The 24,489-nt window shown below is 45.9% G+C and overlaps 1 protein-coding gene across 1 annotated transcript in view; it reads left to right on the forward strand.

The window, feature by feature from the left end:
• The first annotated feature begins 12,850 nt into the window (after positions 1 to 12,850).
• LOC144507517 (protein piccolo-like) overlaps positions 12,851 to 24,489 on the forward strand; it is a 351,797-nt gene continuing 340,158 nt past the window's right edge. Inside the window, exon 1 of the mRNA XM_078234644.1 lies at positions 12,851 to 13,393. Within this exon, the coding sequence (XP_078090770.1) occupies positions 12,851 to 13,393 (543 nt within the window). The remainder of the gene's footprint in view (positions 13,394 to 24,489) is intronic.

Raw genomic sequence — 24,489 nt, forward strand, 5'->3', positions numbered from 1 at the left:
CCAGGGAATAAAGTCCCAACCTATTCAATCTCTCTCTGTAACTCAGCTTCTCAAGTCCCGGCAACATCCTTGTGAACCTTCTCTGCACTCTTTCAATCTTATTTACATCCTTCCTGTAACTAGGTGACCAAAACTGTACACAATATTCTAAATTCGGCCTCACCAATGCCTTATATAACCTTACCATAACACTCCAACTTTTATACACGATACTCCGATTTATAAAGGCTAATGTACCAAAGACACTCTTTACAACCCTATCCACCTGTGACGTCACTTTTAGGGAATTCTGTACCTGTATTCCCAGATCCCTCTGTTCAACTGCACTCTTCAGAGTCCTACCATTTACCCTGTACGTTCTTCTTTGGTTTGTCCTTCCAAAGTGCAATATCTCACACTTGTCTGCGTTAAATTCCATTTGCCATTTTTCAGCCCATTTTTCTAGCTGGTCCAAATCCCTCTGCAAATTTTGAAAACCTTCCTCACTGTCCACTACACCTCCAATCTTTGTATCATCAGCAAACTTGCTGATCCAATTTACCACGTTATCATCCAGATCATTGATATAGATGACAAACAACAATGGACCCAACACCGATCCCTGCGGCACACCACTAGTCACAGGCCTCCACTCAGAGAAGCAATCCTCCACAACCACTCTCTGGCTTCTTCCATTGAACACAGTAAGAAGTTTAACAACACCAGGTTAAAGTCCAACAGGTTTATTTGGTAGCAAAAGCCACACAAGCTTTCGGAGCTCCAAGCACCTTCTTCAGGTGTTTACCCCAGTCCAATGCCGGCATCTCCGTATCATTCTTCCATTGAGCCAGTGTCTAATCCAATTTACTACCTCCCCATGTATACCTAGCGACTGAACCTTCCTAACTAACCTCCCATGAGGGACCTTGTCAAAGGTCTTGCTGAAATCCAGGTAGACAACATCCATCGCCTTCCCTTCATCCATTTTCCTGGTAACCTCCTCGAAAAACTCTAATAGATTGGTCAAACATGACCTACCACGCATAAAGCCATGTTGACTCTCCCTAATAATTCCCTGTCTATCCAAATATTTGTAGATCCTATCCCTTATCACACCTTCCAATAACTTGCCCACCACCGACGTCAAACTTACTGGCCTATAATTTCCCGGATTTCTTTTGGAACCTTTTTTAAACAACGGAACAACATGAGCCACCCTCCAATCATCCGGCACCTCCCCCGTGAATACTGACATTTTAAATATGTCTGCCAGGGCCCCTGCAAGTTCAACACTAGCTTCCCCCAAGGTCCGTGGGAATACCCTGTCTGGTCCTGGGGATTTATCCACTCTGATTTGCCTCAAGACAGCGAGCACCTCCTCCCCTTTAATCTGTAAAGGTTCCATGATCTCCCTACTCCCTAATTACAGAATTCTTTTCATTTTGTGATTAGGATTCATCCTGTTGTTATCAGGTAGGCCACCATAGTTTGACAATTAATCCAATCAAAGCTGATGGTTTATGTTATCTTGAGGATTATGTTTCAGGTCAGAACAGACCCATGTTTCTTCTCCTGGTTTTCAGTCACAATGGAGACTACATCACATCTGACATAAAGAACATTCTCTATGACGGAACACACATGAATTCCCAATCGCGTATTTGGCACCCAAACTGTGGTGGAAATTCTAACCCCCAAAAACAGGTAGATTTGGCCAGGTGGTATGTGAAGTTTTTAAAACCCTCCAACTCATCACACATATCGAATCTAAAAGAAGCTTGATAAGGGAGGGGGTAGGGCCAACCATTCTGCTTTCACGAGGGAGGATGCTCCCTATAATGAGGCCTGTGCTTCAGATTTGCAATCTTTCAGTTAATCCCTCGTCAACAGGGTTTCTAGGATGTTGGGAAGCTCTGCAGGTAAAGAGAGTCCAAACTTGCTGCATGGAACCAGTCAATGACTTTCCAGCACTGCTTGTGGATCAGGAGGAGCAGAAATGTTGTTGTCGCCCCCACAAGCTACCCCACTTCCCACAGGATTGTTTCTTTGTTTAAATTAACAATAGCAAAAATTTGACTCCCTATACATCCCTAAGATTTCAGCCTCCTTCTCACTATCAGTTCCATGAGTATTTTGTATGTTATTTAAAAATGTGCTTTTGTTTGTTCAGGACAGGCAAGTCTGAGTTACACTTGAAACATTCAAATTCTGTAGGAGACTGAGGGGGAGGGGAAAAAACTGTTTCAGAAAACACAGAGTGTTTTCTGTCTTTTGATTGTGGTTACCGAGACATTTAATATTAAGCTTTACTGTTTGAGAAAGGTTTATCCATTATCCCCAATTCCTGTGAGATTAGCAGGAGTCCAGGGAAAGCAGCTGCAGAATAACACAGCACTGATGTGTGATCATATTCTAATTCTCACCAAATTGCTGGGTCATTCTGGGGAGGATAGATTTACAGCTGAAAAAGTAAGATTCTAATTGCTAGATATTTAGTAATTCTTCCTGAAATTGTCACCAGGGCGGGTCTAATTATTCTTTAAAGAAGTGTTTTCCTGACAATCTCCTCTCACAAGAGAAGAGGGTGCGTCTACCCTTCATTATTAATCTGAAGCTGCAAATTGGCTAAAGGCCCAGCCTCTTTCATCTCCAATGATGACGTTGTTCCAGGATACCTTAACACAGGATCTAATAGTTTAACATGAAATTCTGCAAAACCAGTTTAGCTCTTGTTTAAGCTTATATAAATGCTTTGAAATATTTACTCTCTGTTTGGTGTTGTGTAACTTGACAAAGTCCGCTGATATGTTGGTATTTCTGATTCTGTTGGTGGCACTTTTCTTCATTGTTTTGAATGCAGGTTTTGTGTTTAAGAATGCAGTGCGGAACGGTTTCTAATGCAGCTGCGTACTTACAAAAACCTTTCTTTGTTAGTTTCCAATATTCTTCAAGACCAGTTTATTACCATGCTTGAATTTTTTATTTGGTATTTACACCAGTGATTCTGAGTCCCGGGAGATTGGGGAGTGATCAGCCTGAATTATATCCATTTCTTTTGAAATATTCTGGAGTGTTAATGGGCCAGTTTTTCCCTTTTCATCAGCTGTGATCTTGTCACTTAGATTAAAAATCCAATAGCATTGGGCTAACATAACGTTCCGATTGACCACAGTAAGTGTATATCACAAACAAGCATCATTTGATTTGATTCATTACTGTCACATGAATTGGGATTCAGTAAAAAGTATTGTTTCTTGCGCGCTATATGGACAAAGCACACCGATCATAGAGGACACAGGGGAGAAGGAAAGAAGAAAGTGCAGAATATAGTGTTGCAGTTACAGATAGGGTGGCAGTAGGGAAGAAGCTGTTCTCGAGTTGGTTGCTACATGTTTTCAGAATTTTGTTTCCATTTCACAACGGAAGAAGGTGGAAGAGAGTATGTCCGAGGCATGTGGGGTCCTTGATTCTGCCAGCTGCTTTTCCGAGGCAGTGGGAAGTGGAGACAGACTCAATGGATGGGAAGCAGGTTGTGTGATGGACTGGGCTACTGATGCGCGTTATCACACACGAGGCTTGAGATGCTCAGGGAAACAAAGGCTTTTATTTACTGTTACAACGAAGCTACCATGTATAGTACACGATCCCAGACTGAGAGGTCCCAGACAGAGCAGTGACCTTTATTCCTCTCCCAGGAGGCGGAGCCCGACTGGGATGTACCATAATAACTATAATACAGGTGTAAGAGCCCAACCCTAACCCCAACAGCAACAAGTAGAACAACCCATCCCTAACCCCAACAGCAACATATATACATACTCGTAGTACTGGCCAGACCCTGGCTCAGTACTATCTAGTGGGAACCAACGATGGTTCACCACATTCACCCCTCCTTTGAAGACAAAGGCCGGCGGGGTACAAAAAAAACAGAATAATTTGTCATCAGTCTATAAGTTCAGACGGTCAGGGGGACCGCACCGTCGTTGTGACCTCCTCAACACCGGTGATGACACCGGAGTAGGCACTCGCAGTGGCGTTCTCCCCAAGGCGATGTCCAACGGTTCCTCCACAGTCTCACGGGCCGGTTGACCCCGAGGTGATGATAATCCATTGAGTTGCGACACGCCCTGAAGTGGTGACCATCTCCTGGACTCAGGCAAGCTGTACACGGGAGTAAAAGGGTTAAGTAATGGTCCCGATGCTGCCCGTGCCATGTCAGGAGGGGAAACAATAGTTGGGGGGTCTCTAACAGGAGGTATGGGAGCAACAGGGGTTTCTACGTCCCCTGCTGGCGCCAGGTCTCGAATCGAGACCGTGTCCTCTCGCCCGTCAGGGTATGCCACATAGGCATACTGAGGGTTGGCGTGGAGGAGATGGACCTGTTCGACCAATGGGTCGGACTTGCGGGCCCTTACATGTCGCCACAGGAGGACAGGTCCTGAGTACGTCAACCAAGACGGTAATGAGGTCCCAGAGAAAGACTTCCGAGGGAATGAAAACAGCCTCTCATGAGGAGTAGCGTTGGTTGCCGTACACAAGAGTGAGCGTATGGAATGGAGCGCATCAGGGAGCACCTCTTGCCAACGGGAGACTGGAAGGCGTTTTGACTTCAACGCCAGTAAGACAGCCTTCCAGACTGTAGCATTCTCACGTTCCACCTGTCCGTTACCCCTTGGGTTGTAGCACGTGGTTCTACTAGAGGCAATCCCGTATGAGAGCAGGTATTGCCTCAATTCATCGCTCATGAACGACGAGCCCCTATCGCTGTGAATGTAGCAGGGGTACCCGAACAGGGTGAAAAGATCACGGAATGCCTTGATAACCGTGGCAGCGGATGTATCAGAGCAGGGAATAACAAACGGGAATCTCGAGTACTCATCAATGATGTTGAGGAAGTACACATTCCGATCTGTCGAGGGAAGGGGGCCCTTAAAGTCGACACTCAGTCTTTCGAAGGGACGAGTGGCCTTGACTAGTTGTGCCCGGTCAGGTCGGTAAAAGTGCGGTTTGCATTCCGCGCATACCCGACAGCTTCTCGTTATGGACCTGACATCCTCCACCGAGTAGGGCAGATTGCGGGCTTTTACAAAGTGGTAGAGCCGAGTGACCCCAGGATGGCAGAGGTCATTATGGAGAGCCTGCAAACGGTCCTCCTGTACACTGGCGCATGTTCCACGCGACAGGGCATCCGAGGGCTCGTTGAGTTTCCCTGGACGATACATGATGTCGTAATTATAGGTGGAGAGTTCGATTCTCCACCTCAAGATCTTGTCGTTCTTGATCTTGCCCCGCAGCGTGTTATTGAACATGAACGCCACGGACCGCTGGTCCGTGATCAGGGTGAACCGTTTTCCCGCCAAGTAATGTCGCCAATGCCTGACGGCCTCCACAATGGCCTGGGCCTCCTTTTCCACCGCTGAATGTCGAATTTCAGGGCCTTGGAGGGTGCGGGAAAGAAAGGCGACGGGCCTGCCCGCCTGGTTAAGTGTGGCGGCCAGGACGAAATCAGATGCATCGCTCTCCACCTGAAAGGGGATGGACTCATCAACAGCGTGCATCGTGGCTTTCGCGATGTCGGCTTTTAGTTTATCAAAGGCCAATCGAGCCTCTGGTGTTAGGGGAAAAGAGGTGGACATGATGAGCGGACGGGCTTTGTCCGCGTAATTGGGAACCCACTGTGCATAGTAAGAGAAGAAGCCTAAGCATCTTCTCAGTGCTTTTGCGCTAGTGGGCAGGGGAAGTTCAAGGAGGGGACGCATACGGTCTGGATCAGGGCCAATGACCCCGTTTTCCACCACGTATCCGAGGATGGCTAAACGGCGCGTACGAAATACACACTTCTCCCTGTTGTAGGTCAGGTTCAGGCGAGATGCAGTGCGTAGGAACTTAAGGAGATTTGTGTCGTGGTCCTGCTGGTCATGGCCGCAGATGATGACGTTATCCAGGTACGGGAAGGTAGCCCGCAGTCCGTTCTGGTCCACCATTCGGTCCATAGCACGCTGGAAGACCGAGACCCCATTGGTGACACCAAAAGGAACCCTGAGAAAGTGATACAAGCGACCATCCGCCTCAAAAGCCGTGTATTGTCGGTCCTCTCAGCGAATGGGGAGTTGGTGGTAGGCAGACTTGAGGTCTATGGTGGAGAACACCCGGGAATTAAGGGTTATGGGGATCAGGCGGGTAAGTGGTACTGATCCACGTCAGATCAGCCATGATCTTATTGAATGGCGGGGCAGGCTCGAGGGGCTAGATGGCCTACTCCTGCTCCTATTTCTTATGTTCTTATGTTCTTACTGCGCAATCTGGTTGACCATGTCAGATATGCGCGGGAGGGGATACGCATCCAGCTGCGTGTATCTATTAATGGTCTGACTATAGTCAATGACCATCCGGGGTTTGTTCCCACTCTTGACCACCACGACCTGCGCTCTCCATGGACTAGCACTAGATTGTATGATCCCTTCCTTGAGGAGCCGCTGAACTTCAGATCGAATGAAGATCTGATCCTCAGTGCTGTAACGCCTACTCTTAGTCGCGATGGGCTTGCAGCCTGGCACAAGATTCTGGAACAGGGAGGGTGTGGTGATCTTCAGCGTCGAGAGGCTACAGGCGTTGGGCAATTTGGAAGCTGCTGTTCTCCCACTGAAAGCGGAGGGAGTGGCCCACCGTACTGTAGGGTTACACTCTTCAAGTGGACCATGAAATTTAGTCCGAGGAGTATTGGCGCGCAAAGGTGCGGTAACACCAGGAGCTTGAAGCGCTCGTAAACCGTGCCCTGCACCGTTAAATTTACCACGCAACTCCCTAGCACGGTGACAGACCGGGACCTTGATGCCATCGAAATCGTCTGTTTGACAGGTTGGATCTGGAGGACACACAGCTTCACAGCGTCTGGGTGAATAAAACTCTCAGTGCTCCCGCTGTCGAACAGACAATAAATCAACTGTTTGTTTACCTGAATGTCCATCATAGACTTGTCGAGTCTGTGAGGCTTGGCCTGGTCCAGGATGATCGACGCCACCGTTGGTTCGTGAGCGCCACTGCAGGCAGCTGAGATAGATGAAGAGGACCCCTGCTGGTCGTTCGCGGTCGGTGCCGACCAACATGGCTGCTCCCATAGGTCGCACGTGGGTGATGGCACCAAAATCAGCGACCCCTGGTGGTCACGCATCTCTTTCGACTCCGTCGACTGTAATGGCGGCGTCCTGGCCTCGCACGTGGACGAAACCCTCGACGATGCCGACGACGAAGAACCGGGCTCCGGGGAGTCGCAGGCCACACTGCTGTTCCTGGAAGTAAGTTTGGATCGGCATACCTTCGAATAGTGCCCCTTCTTACCGCAGGCGGAGCACAACACAGCTTTAGCGGGACATCGCTGCCGAGTGTGCTTCACTCCCCCACAGAAGTAACACTGCGGGCCGTCCGGAGCAGCTGCCGTCATCAGGCCCGAGTGTGGGCACGCCATCACGCAGCTTTTCGAACCCGAGGGACGAGGAGAGATCAGCGACTGCTCCTGCTAAGTTGTCTCCACGTGGTCTTCGGGATACAATACTAGGCTTTTGGAGGCCGTCTCCAACGTATCAAGGGCCGTGGATGTCGTCTATATGGATTTCAGTAAGGCATTTGACAAAGTCCCACATGGCAGGTTGGTTAAGAAGGTTAAGGCTCATGGGATACAAGGAGAAGTGGCTAGATGGGTGGAGAACTGGCTTGGCCATAGGAGACAGAGGGTAGCGGTCGAAGGGTCTTTTTCCGGCTGGAGGTCTGTGACCAGTGGTGTTCCGCAGGGCTCTGTACTAGGACCTCTGCTATTTGTGATATATATAAATGATTTGGAAGAAGGTGTAACTGGTGTAATCAGCAAGTTTGCGGATGACACGAAGATGGCTGGAATTGCGGATAGCGAAGAGCATTGTCGGGCAATACAGCAGGATATAGATAGGCTGGAAAATTGGGCGGAGAGGTGGCAGATGGAATTTAATCCGGATAAATGCGAAGTGATGCATTTTGGAAGAAATAATGTAGGGAGGAGTTATACAATAAATGGCAGAGTCATCAGGAGTATAGAAACACAGAGGGACCTAGGTGTGCAAGTCCACAAATCCTTGAAGGTGGCAACACAGCTGGAGAAGGTGGTGAAGAAGGCATATGGTATGCTTGCCTTTATAGGACGGGGTATAGAGTATAAAAGCTGGAGTCTGATGATGCAGCTGTATAGAACGCTGGTTAGGCCACATTTGGAGTACTGCGTCCAGTTCTGGTCGCCGCACTACCAGAAGGACGTGGAGGCATTGGAGAGAGTGCAGAGAAGGTTTACCAGGATGTTGCCTGGTATGGAGGGTCTTAGCTATGAGGAGAGATTGGGTAGACTGGGGTTGTTCTCCTTGGAAAGACGGAGAATGAGGGGAGATCTAATAGAGGTATACAAGATTATGAAGGGTATAGATAGGGTGAACAGTGGGAAGCTTTTTCCCAGGTCGGAGGTGACGATCACGAGGGGTCACGGGCTCAAGCTGAGAGGGGCGAAGCATAACTCAGACATCAGAGGGACGTTTTTTACACAGAGGGTGGTGGGGGCCTGGAATGCGCTGCCAAGTAGGGTGGTGGAGGCAGGCACGCTGACATCGTTTAAGACTTACCTGGATAGTCACATGAGCAGCCTGGGAATGGAGGGATACAAACGATTGGTCTAGTTGGACCAAGGAGCGGCACAGGCTTGGAGGGCCGAAGGGCCTGTTTCCTGTGCTGTACTGTTCTTTGTTCTTTGTATCCGCTAGTTCTATCGACTTAGTGAGATCAAGATTACCTTGCTCCAACAGTCTGAGTCGGATATAAGATGATCCGATTCCCGCCACAAACGCATCTCGAGCGAGGTCGTTCATGTTCTGGTCTGCCGACACTGCTTTGCAGTTGCAGCCCCTGGCGAGCTGTAGGAGCTCGTTCGCGTACTCTTCCGTCATTTCGCCGGGCTGCCGTCGTCGAGTGGCTAAGAGGTATCGAGCATGCAACTCGTTTGGCGGTTTAATGTAACCATAGAACCATAGAAAATTACAGCTCAGAAACAGGCCTTTTGGCCCTTCTTGTCTGTGCCGAATCATTTTATGCCTAGTCCCACTGACCTGCACTTGGACCATATCCCTCCACACCCCTCTCATCCATGAACCCGTCCAAGTTTTTCTGAAATGTTAAAAGTGACCCCGCATTTACCACTTTATCCGGCAGCTCATTCCACACTCCCACCACTCTCTGCGTGAAGAAGCCCCCCCTAATATTCCCTTTAAACTTTTCTCCTTTCACCCTTAACCCATGCCCTCTGGTTTTTTTCTCCCCTAGCCTCAGCGGAAAAAGCCTGCTTGCATTCACTCTATCTATACCCATCAAAATCTTATACACCTCTATCAAATCTCCCCTCAATCTTCTACGCTCCAGGGAATAAAGTCCCAACCTATTCAATCTCTCTCTGTAACTCAGTTTCTCAAGTCCCGGCTTCTTAAGAAGCTCGAGGGCCCTTGTGTAGTCGGTGGCCGCACGGATCGCGAGATATACGGTGTCGCTTACCCTCGCGTGGAGGACCCGGAGTCTGTCGTCGTCTGTGGTGACCGCTGCGGAGGCTGCCAGGTAGTCCTCAAAACATTTCAACCAGTGGTCGAAGGTGTTAGAGGCGCCCGCCGCACGTGGATCCAGTGTAAGACGTTCGGGTTTTAACATTTGCTCCATACTCTCTGTATCGTTTTCTTTTTTTTTAACGACGAGAGTTTAATTAACAGTAAATAAAATTGATGCGCGTTATCACACACGAGGCTTGAGATGCTCAAGGAAATAAAGGCTTTTATTTACTGTTACAACGAAGCTACCATGTATAGTACACGATCCCAGACTGAGGGGTCTCAGACAGAGCAGTGACCTTTATACCTCTCCCAGGAGGCGGAGCCCGACTGGGATGTACCATAATAACTATAATACAGGTGTAACAGCCCAACCCTAACCCCAACAGCAACAAGTAGAACAACCCATCCCTAACCCCAACAGCAACATATATACATACTCGTCGTACTGGCCAGACCCTGGCTCAGTACTACCTAGTGGGAACCAACGATGGTTCACCACAGCTACGTTCATAACTCTTGTGCTTTCTTGTAGGCTTGGTCAGAGCAGGAGCCAAAGCTGTGATACATCTGGAAAAAATACTTTTTATGGTGCATCTGTAGAAATTGGTGAGAGTCACAGTGGACATGCCGAATTTCCTTACCCTTCTGAGAAAGTAAAGGCATTGGTGGGGTTTCTTAACTATAGCGTCAGTGTGGAGGGACCAGGACAGATTGTTGGTGATCTGAACACCTAGAAACTTGAAGCTCTCGACCATTTCCACTTCATCACCATTGATGTAGACAGGGGTATGTTCTTCACTATGTTTCCAGAAGTCCATGACTATCTCCTTCGTTTACTGACATTGAGGGAGGGATTATTGTAATTGCACCAATTCACCAGATAATGTAAATTATTGAAGTATAATGTATATTTTAATATACACTGGCTACAGTAATACATCATATCAATGGATAGTTAATTTATTATTCTGGTTTCATTACATTGAAACACTCCAATGACTTAAAAAAGAATTGGAGCCAGTTTTCTTGACCATTACCCCGAAGGAAGGATGCAGCACTGAAGCAGAGAGGTACCCAGAAGGGAAAAAAACAGTTCAGTTCGGTACTCTTATTTCCCCATTTAACTGTTTTCTCCTCCTGGGTCGAGGGTGGAAGTTTCCGTTCTCAGTGCGGAGGTGAGCTGGAAAGTTGGTGTGATTCTCACTGGCAGTGGGGCAGCTGAACATGCACAAGGCTTCTCATTTTCAGCTCATTAATTATGCATCAGTGAGGAGCTTGACGAATCCCGTGGCAGGCAGGCAGGAAGTTGTCCATCCGGCTGTAACCTCATGGGGTCAGAGGTCCTGGTTCCAAATTTAAATGGCCGCCAGGTCAGCCACGCTCCCACTCTGCAATCACCTCCCTTTTTGAGACTCACATTCATTTGATTTGTAGCTGAAACAGTGTTATGTCAGGGACTTGTGTCAAAATCTTGACTGAAGTTGTTTGGAAAATGTGTTAGTAATCTCTCCTCCTTCCATACAGCATGGAGTTAGACAAGCTCAGTGGCCTTGCAGGGATAGCTGGAATTGTCTCTGAAAACCAGAAGGCTGAATAGTTGCTGGTGCCAAAGCACAAATCCTGCAGCCAGGATAGTCTCTCCAACCATTTTTGCATCTCAGTGTCTCTAAATGTTTCTCATTGAGGTGTTGACTGCACCAAGTCCTTTGATGCAGGATCTGTGCTGTTCGTGGGCCAACGTACACTCTCAGAGTTCACAGATACTGTGATCTCTCCAAAGATTAGGACCCCGTGAATCAGGAGGGTTGAAGGGGGAGTGCGAATGCTGAACTTGCTCTCGATATCACTGCTGGTAAATTTCTTTCAATGGCTCTAAGGGACAGAAGGAGTGTGATCCGGTCCCGCTGCCTGGACCTGCAGGAATACAGTAAGAGTTTTAACAATACCAGGTTAAAGTCCAACAGGTTTATTTGGTAGCAAATAAACATGTTGGACTTTAACCTGGTGTTGTTAAAACTCTGACTGTGTTCACCCCAGTCCAATGCCGACATCTCCACATCATGACTACCTGCAGGAATACTGCAGGAATACTGCAGCTATCAGTGTACGGGAACATCTTCCATTGCAAACTTCCTCAATAACATCCTCATGTGCAAACAGACCTTCATCCTCCTTTCCCAGATGCTGCCCTTCCTGCTCTTCATCGTCAGAGGAGCTCTCAGCCCTTTTCCATGTCTCCCTCTGGCAAGGAATCCCTCCTTTGAGTAATCAGATTGTGAAAGGCACTACACACCATGATAATATGGGACACACTCGGTGGAAAACATTACACAGCTCCAGCTGAGTGGTCCAAAGATCAGAAATGCAGTTTCAAGATGCCGATGGTCTGCTCGGTGATGTCAAGCTCTGTCTTATATTTCTCCTCAGAGACTGAGGACATTACATGGGTGTCACAGACCGTCATTGGAGCAGAACTCCTTATTTCCAAACAGCTAGCCATGTAATTGTTCAGACATTTCACATATCTGAGGCACCTGGGAGTGAGTCAGGATGTATGAGTCATGGGAACTCCCAGGGTACCTCACATCAGTTGAATGTTCAGAGAATGGAACCCTTTCCTGTTAATAATCATCAGGGGTTCCTGGCATGGAGCTCTCAAAGCCACAAGTGTGCAATTGGGTGCACTCTGTACTCTAGGAAAGCCTGAGTTAATGGCAAACCTCAGAAATCTAACAGCCTGACAAGCTTCATCGAGCGTGAACTTTACATAACGATGAGTAATATTACCGAGGGCATCTATCAGCCCCTTGATACATTGAGAAGCTGAGGATTTTTATTCAATAATGTAATAGAATAATGTCATTATTTTTGCTAATTCTGAATACTGATAGTTAAATATTCCTTTATAAGAAATACTTACAAGTCAACAAGCAGTTTTCTGGTCGTTGCTATGTTAGAAAGTGGATCTTTCTGCTGCTGTTTCCAACCTATTGTAGGTAAAGGAAATTCTCTTTATGAATCTTTCAAGCAAGAATTTATTTGCCGAATGTTTATTGATCAATTTGACTAGGATTAAACCAGGATGTAAATGAAACTATGAGATATTCTCTGCGATAAAACAATTTTAAAATTGACTGGATGAATAAAAACAAAGTGGATGTTTTTAAATAAATGGTGTTTGTGTGTTCTAGGTGCAGGAATGGCTATGCTTGACTTGTCAAACACAAAGAGCTCTAAGTGGACAACTGGGAGTCCTTGGAAAAATGTCACATTCCCTTCCAATCTCATCAAAACCCAAACAAGCTGTTCCTCCTCAGCCTGGGCCCAAACAGCAAGCTCAGAAAGGTTCACCCTCTGCCGGGCCTTCGAAACCTTCAGCAGAACAACCACCCATCCCTCAGCCAAAAGAAACACAGCAACAAAAGGCAAGTCCTCCAACAACAGCTCCAAAAGAAGCAGAAAAGAAAGAAACGGGAGTGAAACCCTCTGCCGAATCATTAGAAACTCCATCTTCAGTCAAAAAGGAGAAACCTTCAGAAGTCGCAAAAGAAAATCTTCCAGGAGTTGAGGACAAGGAGCTTCCGTCTACACCAGTGGGAAAAACAGATGCTGATAAGCAAGGAGAAGAAGCGAGTGCACTGAAAGGTACGGAGACAACAGTCAAGAAAGACCAGACTGAAAGCAAAAAACCTGAGGAAACTCCGTCTGATGCAAGCCTTCCAAAACTGTCCTCTGGAGTCACAAAGGTGCAGAATGAGCTAAAAACACCTGATCAACTGGAGAGTGCAAAAGAAAAAGTTACAACAGTAAGTAAACATCTCACTTCTGTTCATTTTCCCTTTGTTATCAAGAATTATTGGACACAGTTTCATGTATTTGCCACAAATTGAGTGAAAATTGGAATTTGGGTGTAAAATGGTGCAATTCTGACCAATCCAATGCTGAGACTACCTGCAGCAAATCTGGACCCAGTGATAAACGCAGGTATGAGGCATAGCAAGCAGCACACCTTCACTAGGATCCAACCTCAATGGAGACCTGGAACATGCAGCAGACTGCCACTGACTGCTGGAGCTGGAAGGTCAGTTATTGAAACCCTTTCATGGAGGCAGACAGATTAACTCATTGCAATTTGCTGTCCCATTCCAACTATTCTCCTGGAACACTGCTGGCAAAGCAAACCGTCCCAAGCTGCCTATGGGGCGCTACAGGCACAAGCAGCATTGTCATAGCATGTTATTGAGACCTAATGTCCAATTTTTCTGATTGGCTGTCAGTGACTAGTGGGGTTGCAAAGTCTGGCTACATTTTTGAATTCATTCATGGGGTCTGGGCGTCCCTGGCTGGGCCAACATTTGTTGCCCATCCTTAATTGCCCTTAAACTGAGTGTCTCACTCGGCTATTTCAGAAGTTATTTAAGAGTCAACCACATTTAGAACATAGAACATTACAGCGCAGTGCAGGCCCTTTGGCCCTCGATGTTGCGCCGTCCAGTGAAACCAATCTAAAGCCCATCTAATCTACACTATTCCAATATCATCCATATGTTTATCCAATGACCATTTAAATGCGCTTAATGTTGGCGAGTCCACTACTGCTGCAGGCAGGGCATTCCACGTCCTTACTACTCTCTGAGTGAAAAACCTACCTCTGACATCTGTCCTATATCTATCACCAATCAATTTAAAGCTATGTCCCCTCGTGCTACCTATCACCATCCGAGGAAAAAGGCTCTCACTATCTACCCTATCTAATCCTCTGATCATCTTGTATGCCTCTATTAAGTCACCTCTTAACCTTCTTCTCTCTAACGAAAATAACCTCAAGTCCCTCAGCCTTTCCTCGTAAGACCTTCCCACCATACCAGGCAACATCCTGGTAAATCTCGTCTGCACCCTTTCCAATGCTTCCACATCCTTCCTGTAATGCGGTGACCAGAACTGTACGCAATACTCCAAGTGCGGCCTCACCAGAGTTTTGTACAGTTGCAGCATGACCTCCTGGCTCCGAAACTCAATCCCTATACCAATACAAGCTAACACTCCATACGCCTTCTCAACAACCCTATCAACCTGGGTGCCAACTTTCAGGGGTCTATGCACATGGACACCGAGATCTCTCTGTTCATCCATACTACCAAGTATCTTACAATTAGCCCAGTACTCTGTAATCCTGTTACTCCTTCCAAAGCGAATCACCTCACACTTTTCCACATTGAACTCCATTTGTCACCTCTCAGCCCAGCTCTGCAGCTTATCTATGTCCCTCTGTAACCTGCCACTTCCCTCCGCACTGTCCACAACTCCACCGACTTTAGTGTCATCCGCAAATTTACTAACCCATCCTTCTACGCCCTCATCCAGGTCATTTATAAAAATGACAAACAGCAGTGGCCCCAGAACAGATCCTTGCGGTACACCACCAGTAACTGAACTCCAGGATGAACATTTCCCACACTCTTCTTACAGCTAGCCAATTCCTGATCCAAACCGCTAAATCACCCTCAATCCCATGCCTCTGTATCTTCTGCAATAGCTTACCGTGGGAAACCTTATCAAACGCTTTACTGAAATCCATATACACCACAGCAACTGCTTTATCCTCATCCACCTCTTTGGCCACCTTCTCAAAGAACTCAATAAGGTTTGTGAGGCATGACCTACCCTTCATAAAACCGTGTTGACTATCCCTGATCAAATTATTCCTTTCTAGATGATTATAAATCCTATCTCTTATAATCCTTTCCAAAACTTTGCCCAAAACAGAAGTAAGGCTCACTGGTCTATAATTACCAGGGTTGTCTCGACTCCCCTTCTTAAACAAGGGGACAACATTTGCTCTCCTCCAGACTTCTGGCACCATTCCTGTAGACAATGATGACATAAAGATCAAAGCCAAAGGCTCTGCAATCTCCTCCCTAGCTTCCCAGAGAATCCTAGGATAAATCCCATCCGGCCCAGGGGACTTATCTATTTTCACACTTTCCAGAATTGCTAACACGTCCTCCTTATTAACCTCAATCCCGTCTCGTCCAATAGCCTGTATCTCAGTATTCTCCTCGACAACATTGTCTTTTTCCTGCGTGAATTCTGACGAAAAATATTCATTTAGCGCCTCTCCGATCTCTTCAGCCTCCACGCACAACTTCCCACGACTGTCCTTGACTAGCCCTAATCTTACCCGAGTCATTCTTTTATTCCTGACATACATATAGAAAGCTTTAGGGTTTTCCTTGATCCTACCTGCCAAAGACTTCTCATGTCCCCTCCTGGCTCTTCTTAACTCTCTCTTTAGGTCCTTACTGGCTAACTTGTAACTCTCAAGCGCCCTAACTGAGCCTTCACGTCTCATCTTTACATAAGCCTCCTTCTTCCTCTTCACAAGAGATTCAACTTCTTTAATAAACCACGGTTCCCTCACTCGAAAACTTCCTCCCTGCCTGACAGGTACATACTTATCAAGGACACCAGTAGCTGTTCCTTGAACAAGCTCCACATTTCAATTGTGCCCATCCCCTGCAGTTTCCTTCCCCAACTTATGCATCCTAAATCTCACCTAATCGCATCATAATTTCCTTTCCCCCAGCTATAACTCTTGCCCTTCGGTATATACCTATTCCTTTCCATCACTAAGGTTAACGTAATCGAATTGTGGTCACTATCACCAAAGTGCTCCCCTCCCTCCAAATCTAACACCTGGTCTGATTCATTACCCAGTACCAAATCAAATGTGGCCCCGCCTCTTGTTGGCCTATCAGGAAACCCTCCTGCACACATTGGACAAAAACTGACCCATCTAAAGTACTCAAACTATAACTTTTCCAGTCAATATTTGCAAAGTTAATGTCCCCCATAACAACTACCCTGTTACTTTCGCTCCTATCCAGAATCATCTTTGCAATCCTTTCCTCTTCATCTCTGGAACTTTTCAGAGGCCTATAGTAAATTTCAGTGGCTCTGGAGTCACATGTAGGCCAGAACATAAGAACATAAGAAATAGGAGCAGGAGTAGGCCATCTAGCCCCTCGAGCCTGCCCCGCCATTCAATAAGATCATGGCTGATCTGAAGTGAATCAGTTCCACTTACCCGCCTGATCCCCATAACCCTTAATTCCCCTACCGATCAGAAATCCATCTATCCATGACTTAAACATATTCAACGAGGTAGCCTCCACCACTTCAGTGGGCAGAGAATTCCAGAGATTCACCACCCTCTGAGAGAAGAAGTTCCTCCTCAACTCTGTCCTAAATTGACCCCCCTTTATTTTGAGGCTGTGCCCTCTAGTTCTGGTTTCCTTTCTAAGTGGAAAGAATCTCTCCACTTCTACCCTATCCAGCCCCTTCATTATCTTATATGCCTCTATAAGATCACCCCTCAGCCTTCTAAACTCCAACGAGTACAAACCTAATCTGCTCAATCTCTCCTCATAATCTACACCCCTCATCTCCGGTATCAACCTGGTGAACCCTTTCTGCACTCCCTCCAAGGCCAATATATCCTTTTGCAAATAAGGGGACCAGGTAAGGACGGCAGATTTCCTTTCTAAAGGATATTAGTGAACCAGATGGGTTTTTATGGTCATGATTAGATATCTAATTCCAGATTTTTAATACATTCAAATTCCGCCATATGCCATCGTGGGATTTGAACCCAGGTCTCCAGAGCATCACCCTGGGTCTCTGGCTTACTAGTCCAGTGACAATACCACTTTACCATCACCTCCCCATGAACCAATTTTCTGTTTCCTTTGGTCCTCTTCCTCTATCACTCCCTTCTCTGTGTGAATGCAGAGTGGGTATTTACAAGCATTCCTTTTTGCAGGACTTGTATGTATGAAATGAATTAACCTACTGAGATAATCCTAACTCGTGTTTGCTGTGGGATTATGAATAAAACTGGATCACACAAAAAATACTCTGCTACTAATTCATAAAAACACAAACTTCCTGTTTCAGACGGATGGTGAGAAAAAAACTGGTGCTGCTTGAACTGTCCACCCTTGCTTGTCTGTAACCAAAAATTAACGACACAACTAAAGCTCAACGTACAGGCAAACAAAATAAAAACTGTTACTTACAAAAAAATACAACTTTACTGGAAAAAGCCTATCTTTTGTCAGAGCCAATGAGAGTTATTCAGAAATGCTCAGGATGTGTTTATCAGAGAATAGACTCCGATTTAACTCGGTAACTTCAAGATAATTAAACATTTCTGATGTGATTTCCTGATTAATTTAAAAGCTTACATCATGTTTAGCATGTTGCCAGGAGCATGATTAGGAGCTTGAGAAATTTATTCTCATAAATTATAGCAATCATTGTGTTTAGTAATATGTTTGTTTATTTGGAAGTTGTCGGGTATATTAAATTTGAATCTGCCATAGAATTATCAAACTGTATTTTATGGGTTCGAGTGCCAGCAGTGAACAAAGAACACAGAACAAAGAAAATTACAGCACAGGAACAGCCCTTCGGCCCTCCAAGCCTGCACCGACTTAACTAAAGTCGGTTAACTAACTGACTTAATAGTTGAGTCTGTGCAAGCAGGACTTAACTAAAGTTAAGTTAAGTTAACTGACTTAACTAAGACTCCCTACGCTTCCGGGGACCATATCCCTCTATTCCCATCTCATTCATGGACTTGTCAAGACGCCCCTTAAAAGTCACTACCGTATCCGCTTCCACTACCTCCCCCGGCAACGGGTTCCAGGCACCCACACTCTCTGTGTAAAAAGTCTGCCTCGTACATTGATGCACCATCAATTGAGCAAAGACTAGTTTGTATGCAAGAACAAATAGGCTTTTATTAGCAAAAGACTTGGAGCATACCCATGCCGATGAACTGGTCCAGACTGAGGCAGGGGGGTGGGGAGCAGTCGCCTGTATACCTGGACCGGGGCGGGGGAGGAGTCTCGGGTAGGGCTGGCAGGGATGTGTCCAGGCATGTCACATATACAGGTAATAAGATAACCACATACATCTCCTTTAAAACTTGTCCCTCGCACCTTAAACCTATGCCCCCTAGTAATTGACTCTTCCATCCTGGGAAAAAGCTTCTGACCATCCACTCTGTCCATGCCCCTCATAGTGACCAGCAGTTAAACTGTAACAAAAGGCCTGGGATGGGCAGCACCTGTACTGATGCCAACAGGAATCAGGCAATAACTTAGAACAGAGAGAAATGTGACAACAAGTGAAGGAAAACATAATTGGATAAAGTAAACTAAAATGACAGAACTAGAGAGAAAGTGAGGACACCAAAACTGTATGTGGAGACTAAGAAAAGGTAAAAGCAACACGTTCCAATGAGGAGCAATATGGATTAGAGAAATATTCTGAAACAATCAAAATGGGCAGAGTTTCTGTCTATAGAATGCAACATGCCTCACACGCCTGTGAATCCAATTCTCACAACCAGGAGAACACTCCTGAACAGTCACCTATGTTTACTTTTACACATACTGCTACACAGATTTATGAGCATTTAGAGAGGTTTAGTATGCTCAAGAATACTCAGCATGGCTTTGTCAAAGGCAGATCGGGCCTTACAAGCCTGGTGGAGTTCTTCGAAAATGTGACGAAACACATTGACGAAGGGAAAGCGGTAGATGTGGTTTATATGGATTTTAGCAAGGCGTTCGATAAGGTCCCCCATGCAAGGCTTCTAGAAAAAGTGAGAGGGCATGGGATCCAAGGGGCCGCTGCCCTGTGGATCCAGAACTGGCTTGCCCAAAGGAGGCAGAGAGTGGGTATAGATGGGTCTTTTTCTAATTGGAGGTCGGTCACCAGTGGTGTGCCCCAGGGATCTGTTCTGGGACCCTTGCTGTTTGTCATTTTCATAAATGACCTGGATGAGGAAGTGGAGGTATGGGTTGGTAAGTTTGCTGACGACACGAAGGTTGGTGGGGTTGTGGATAGTCTGGAGGGATGTCAGAAGTTACAGAGGGACATAGATAGGATGCAAGACTGGGCGGAGAAGTGGCAGATGGACTTCAACCCAGATAAATGCGTAGTGGTCCATTTTGGCAGGTCAAATGGGATGAAGGAGTACAATATAAAGGGAAAGACTCTTAGTACAGTAGAGGATCAGAAGGACCTTGGGGCATCGGACTCTAAAATCGGCCCCGCAGGTGGAGGAGGTGGTTAAGAAGGCGTATGGTGTGCTGGCCTTTATCAATTGAGGGATTGAGTTTAGGAGTCCGGGGATAATGATGCAGCTATATAAGACCCTCGTCAGACCCCACTTGGAGTACTGTGCTCAGTTCTGGTCGCCTCATTACAGGAAGGATGTGGAAAAGATTGAAAGGGTGCAGAGGAGATTTACAAGGATGTTGCCTGGATTGAGTGGCATGCTTTATGAGGATAGGCTGAGGGAGCTCGGTCTTTTCTCCTTGAAGAGACGTAGGATGAGAGGAGACCTAATAGAGGTATATGAGACGTTGAGAGGCATAGATCGGGTGGACTCTCAGAGGCTTTTTCCCAGGGTGGAAATGGCAGCTACAAGAGGACACAGGTTTAAGGTGCTGGGGGGTAGGTACAGGGGAAATATTAGGGGGAAGTTTTTCACACAGAGGGTGGTGGGCGAGTGGAATCGGCTGCCGTCAGTGGTGGTGGAGGCAAACTCAATAGGGTCTTTTAAGAGACTCCTGGATGAGTACATGGGACTTAATAGGATGGAGGGTTATAGGTAGGCCTAAAAGGTAGGGATATGTTTGGCACAACTTGTGGGGCAGAAGGGCCCGTTTTGTGCTGTAGTTTTCTATGTTTCTATACATACCCCTGCACATACCCCTGCACAAATCCCTGCACAAATCCCTGCACACACTCGTGCACACATTCCTGCACACTCGCCTGCACATACCCCTGCACACACCCCTGCACACACCCCTGCACACACCCCTGCACAAATCCCTGCACACACTCCTGCACACTCACCTGCACACACTCCTGCACACATTCCTGCACACTCGCCTGCACATACCCCTGCACACACCCCTGCACACACCCCTGCACACACCCCTGCACAAATCCCTGCACACACTCCTGCACACTCACCTGCACACACTCCTGCACACATTCCTGCACACTCGCCTGCACACACCCCTGCACACACCCCTGCACACACCCCTGCACACACCCCTGCACACACCCCTGCACACACCCCTGCACACACTGTTACACACAGCCCTGTATACAATCTAGTATCCGGTCCTGCTTGCATTCTTGCACAAATTCTGGGCTGCACTCCACTGTGAGCTCTTCCTGCTCACACTCCTGTACATACTCGAGTGCACACACTCATGCACACTCACCAGCATGCACACACTCCTGTACACAATTTTGTATGCATTCCAGCACACACCCTGTCCTGCTTGCACAGACTCAAGCATTCACTTCAGCATCAACTCTTGTACACACGATTGCACACATTCTGGTACACATGTAGAGCTCCACTCCCAGCCATTGTATAAAACAATAAACATTTCCAAGGTGATCCTCTGGATCGTCTTCAAGTTAAACATGGAAAACACAGAACAATTATGTAAGTTAGTTATGACCAGAGTTAGAACAGGAGATGGAATCAATAGTGCAGAAGGAGGCCATTTGGCCCATTAAGCCTGCACGGACAACAATTCCACCCAGATCCTGTCCTATCCCCGTAACCCTACATGTTTACCATCCTAATCCCCCTGACGTTAAGGGAAAATTCATCATGGCTATCAACCTAACCAGCATGTTTTTTGGACTGTGGGAGGAAACCAGAGCACCCGGAGGAAACCCACGCAGACACGGGGAAATTGCGTAGACTCTGCACAATCACCCAAGGCCTGATTTCAATCCAGGTCCCTGGCACTGAGGCAGCAGTGCTAACCACTGTGCCACCCCTAAGATTTGGACAACTCTCCCAGCAGTTTTAGGTAAAGCTCTATTGTGGGTCTTTCAGTGAAAAATCTTAATCGTCTCAGTGGCCAGTTCACTGCTCATTACAAACTGTGGAGTTCTACAACCACAGGGTTGTAAAGTTTAATTTATTCTCTTGTCACGTTTTCCCTTGACAAGTGCTGACTAACTGAACATACTATCATTATTGTGAGTCTGATTGCTGAAAACAGCTATTATATTGCGAGGGAAATATGGAGCCACTTAGTCATCGTGTCTGCAGAAAACAACATTTAGGTGCAATAAAAATATTAAATTTATTTTTCCATTGCCTTGCGATTCCTCGGGAGGCTTCAGTTGCTGCTATCGCAATTGTATGTACTCATTTTTACATAAAGAATGTTATCAAATCCATTGGATCTGCTTTGATTGGGAGGCTGTTTACACAAGCACTTTACAAATTCTATCAGTTGGGGATGGATGACTGTATCTCAGAGTAAGCAAAATGCTTTTGATGTGTTTTTACAGCTTCCTTTCATTTTCACTTATTCCATAAAATATGTGGGGTGGGATTTTCCAGCCACGCTCGCCCTAATGCCGGAAAATCCCACCCGACGTCAACGGACCTTTGCATGGTCTGTGTTTTGCCCAATACACTTCCCAAGGTGGGTAGGACGTGGCGATTCCGGTCGTAATCTTAGAAAATTGTTGCAAAAACCAAAACATTTTAATGTGGGTTGTAATGTGCAAAAGTCCAAAGATGCAACAAAAACTCCAAATTTCCAGTGGTCAGGGTGGGGCGATGCTATTACAAGTCACCTTTCATTCTTACTCTTGTTAATGTGCCTTTTCTTCTGGAGCTTATCAAGAAATATTATATTTAGAGAGCCTTAATTTACTTATCTCTTCAACGTCATTGAACCAGAAGTATATTTGGGTGGCACGGTGGCACAGTGGTTAGCGCTGCTGCCTCACAGCGCCAGGGACCCGAGTTCAATTCCAGCCTTGGGTTACTGTCTGTGTGGAGTTCGCATGTTCTCCCTGTATCTGCATGGGTTTCCTCCGGGTGCTCTGGTTTCCTCCCACAGACCAAAAGATGTATTGGTTAGGTACACTGGCCATGCTAAATTCTCCCTCAGTGTACCCGAACAGGCGACTGGTGACTAGGGGATTTTCACAGTAATTTCAGTGTAGGGTTAATATAAGCCTTCTTGTGTCACTAATAAATAAACTTTAACATAAAACTTAAACTTAAAACAAAAGAGAAAATGCAGGAAAATCTCAGCAGGCCTGGCAGCATCTGTAAGGAGAGAAAAGAGCTGACGTTTCAAGTCCAGATGACCCTTTGTCAAAAGCTGTCAGACCTGCTGAGAGATTCCAGCGTTTTCTCTTTTGGTTTCAGATTCCAGCATCCGCAGTAATTTGCTTTTAAGCTTAAAACATGTTTATATGTGTAAAATTCAAGGACAGATCTTTATAATATTTTACCAATGTTTATTAGGTAGTAAACAATACGTGATTTTGTCAGCTTTATCTAAACAAAGTTATTCATTTTTCTTAAGGTTAGTAAAATGTAATCAAATAACTCGATATTAAGTATTCCACTGAAGGATCTGAATTGTTTCAAAGATATTTCCTAATTTTGCCACGAATCAAAGAAGATGCAAGTATTTATCCAAAATGAGAGAAACACAGAAGTGTTATAAATAGATCAATTCAACAGTTCAACCTGAAACTATACCAGCTATTTAGGCAATTATGAATCAGTCAGAAATGATTTACTGGATTATGTATTGAGTGTCACTGTTTTAATTTCCTCTGTGCAATATCACTGACCACTTACTAAGGGAAATTATTTGGAAAAATATAATTTCACATTTCCCTAATTGTTCAGTATCGAAATGGATGTAATTTGATGTGTGTTTGATAAAACAGAACATGAGTATTAATAAACAAAGAGACATTTTATCAAAGCTTTTCTTCTCGCACTCATCAGGACAATTTGCAAGATTACCAGTGTCGGGAGAAACAACACATACTGCATGAGAAAAGTCCTGATTGGTTGACAAGAGGACTATGATTGGCATTGCCATAGAGAATGCACCTGTTGATGAGACTGACTATTAACTGCCAAGCATTGTTTGAAATTTAAACAAGACAGCTCAAGTCTGGTCAAGGCATTGTCCTGAGGAATGAGCCAGTGAATGGCTGGAAGGGGAAGGTATCTTAAAGATTTGAGCAACAGGTGAAACTATCTGGTTCATGCTGCTGCTGCTGCCATTAAAAGCATCGGAACTAGGAGCAGGAGTAGGCCATCTGGCCCCTCGAGCCTGCTCTGCCATTCAATAAGATCATGGCTGATCTTTTCATGGACTCAGTTCCACTTACCCACCCGCTCACTATAACCCTTAATTCCTTTACTGGTCAAGCTAAAAAAGCTTTCCACCCATCACTCAAATGAGTAATGTCGTATATGAATTTCAGTGTCAGTGTGATGCTAGGTATGTAGGCTGTATGTTCCAAAGACTAATAGATTGTATCAAAGAACATGTCCCTTCCGCTGTTCATAATGGGCAAGGTACAGACCCTACCCAATCAATCCGTGTTAGCAAAAATCAAAACACAATGTCCAACATTATATATGAGTCTGTGATTGGACCACATTTGAAAAAAATAATCTTCAATGTGCCAAGAATTATTTTGACAAGCAATATAAGATTGTCAGATGGACAGTGCAGTGTATTTGAGTGTACCTATAGAAACATAGAAAAGAACATAGAAAAACTACAGCACAAAACAGGCCCTTCGGCCCCACAAGTTGTGCCGAACATATCCCTACCTTCTAGGCCTACCTATAACCCCCCATCATAGAAACAATGTGAATATACAGGGCCCTGTTCTTTGCCGACAGAAAGAATATGTACACTAACAGTGTTTCAGCCAAACAAAATAAGTGGCAGCCTTAGGGCAATGTCCTAACCAACCAGATTCAAGCTGGCTGTTTAAATTTCAAACGGTACTT

The sequence above is a fragment of the Mustelus asterias genome, chromosome 19 (genome assembly GCF_964213995.1).
Source record: "Mustelus asterias chromosome 19, sMusAst1.hap1.1, whole genome shotgun sequence".
NCBI classification, from domain to species: Eukaryota; Metazoa; Chordata; class Chondrichthyes; order Carcharhiniformes; family Triakidae; genus Mustelus; species Mustelus asterias.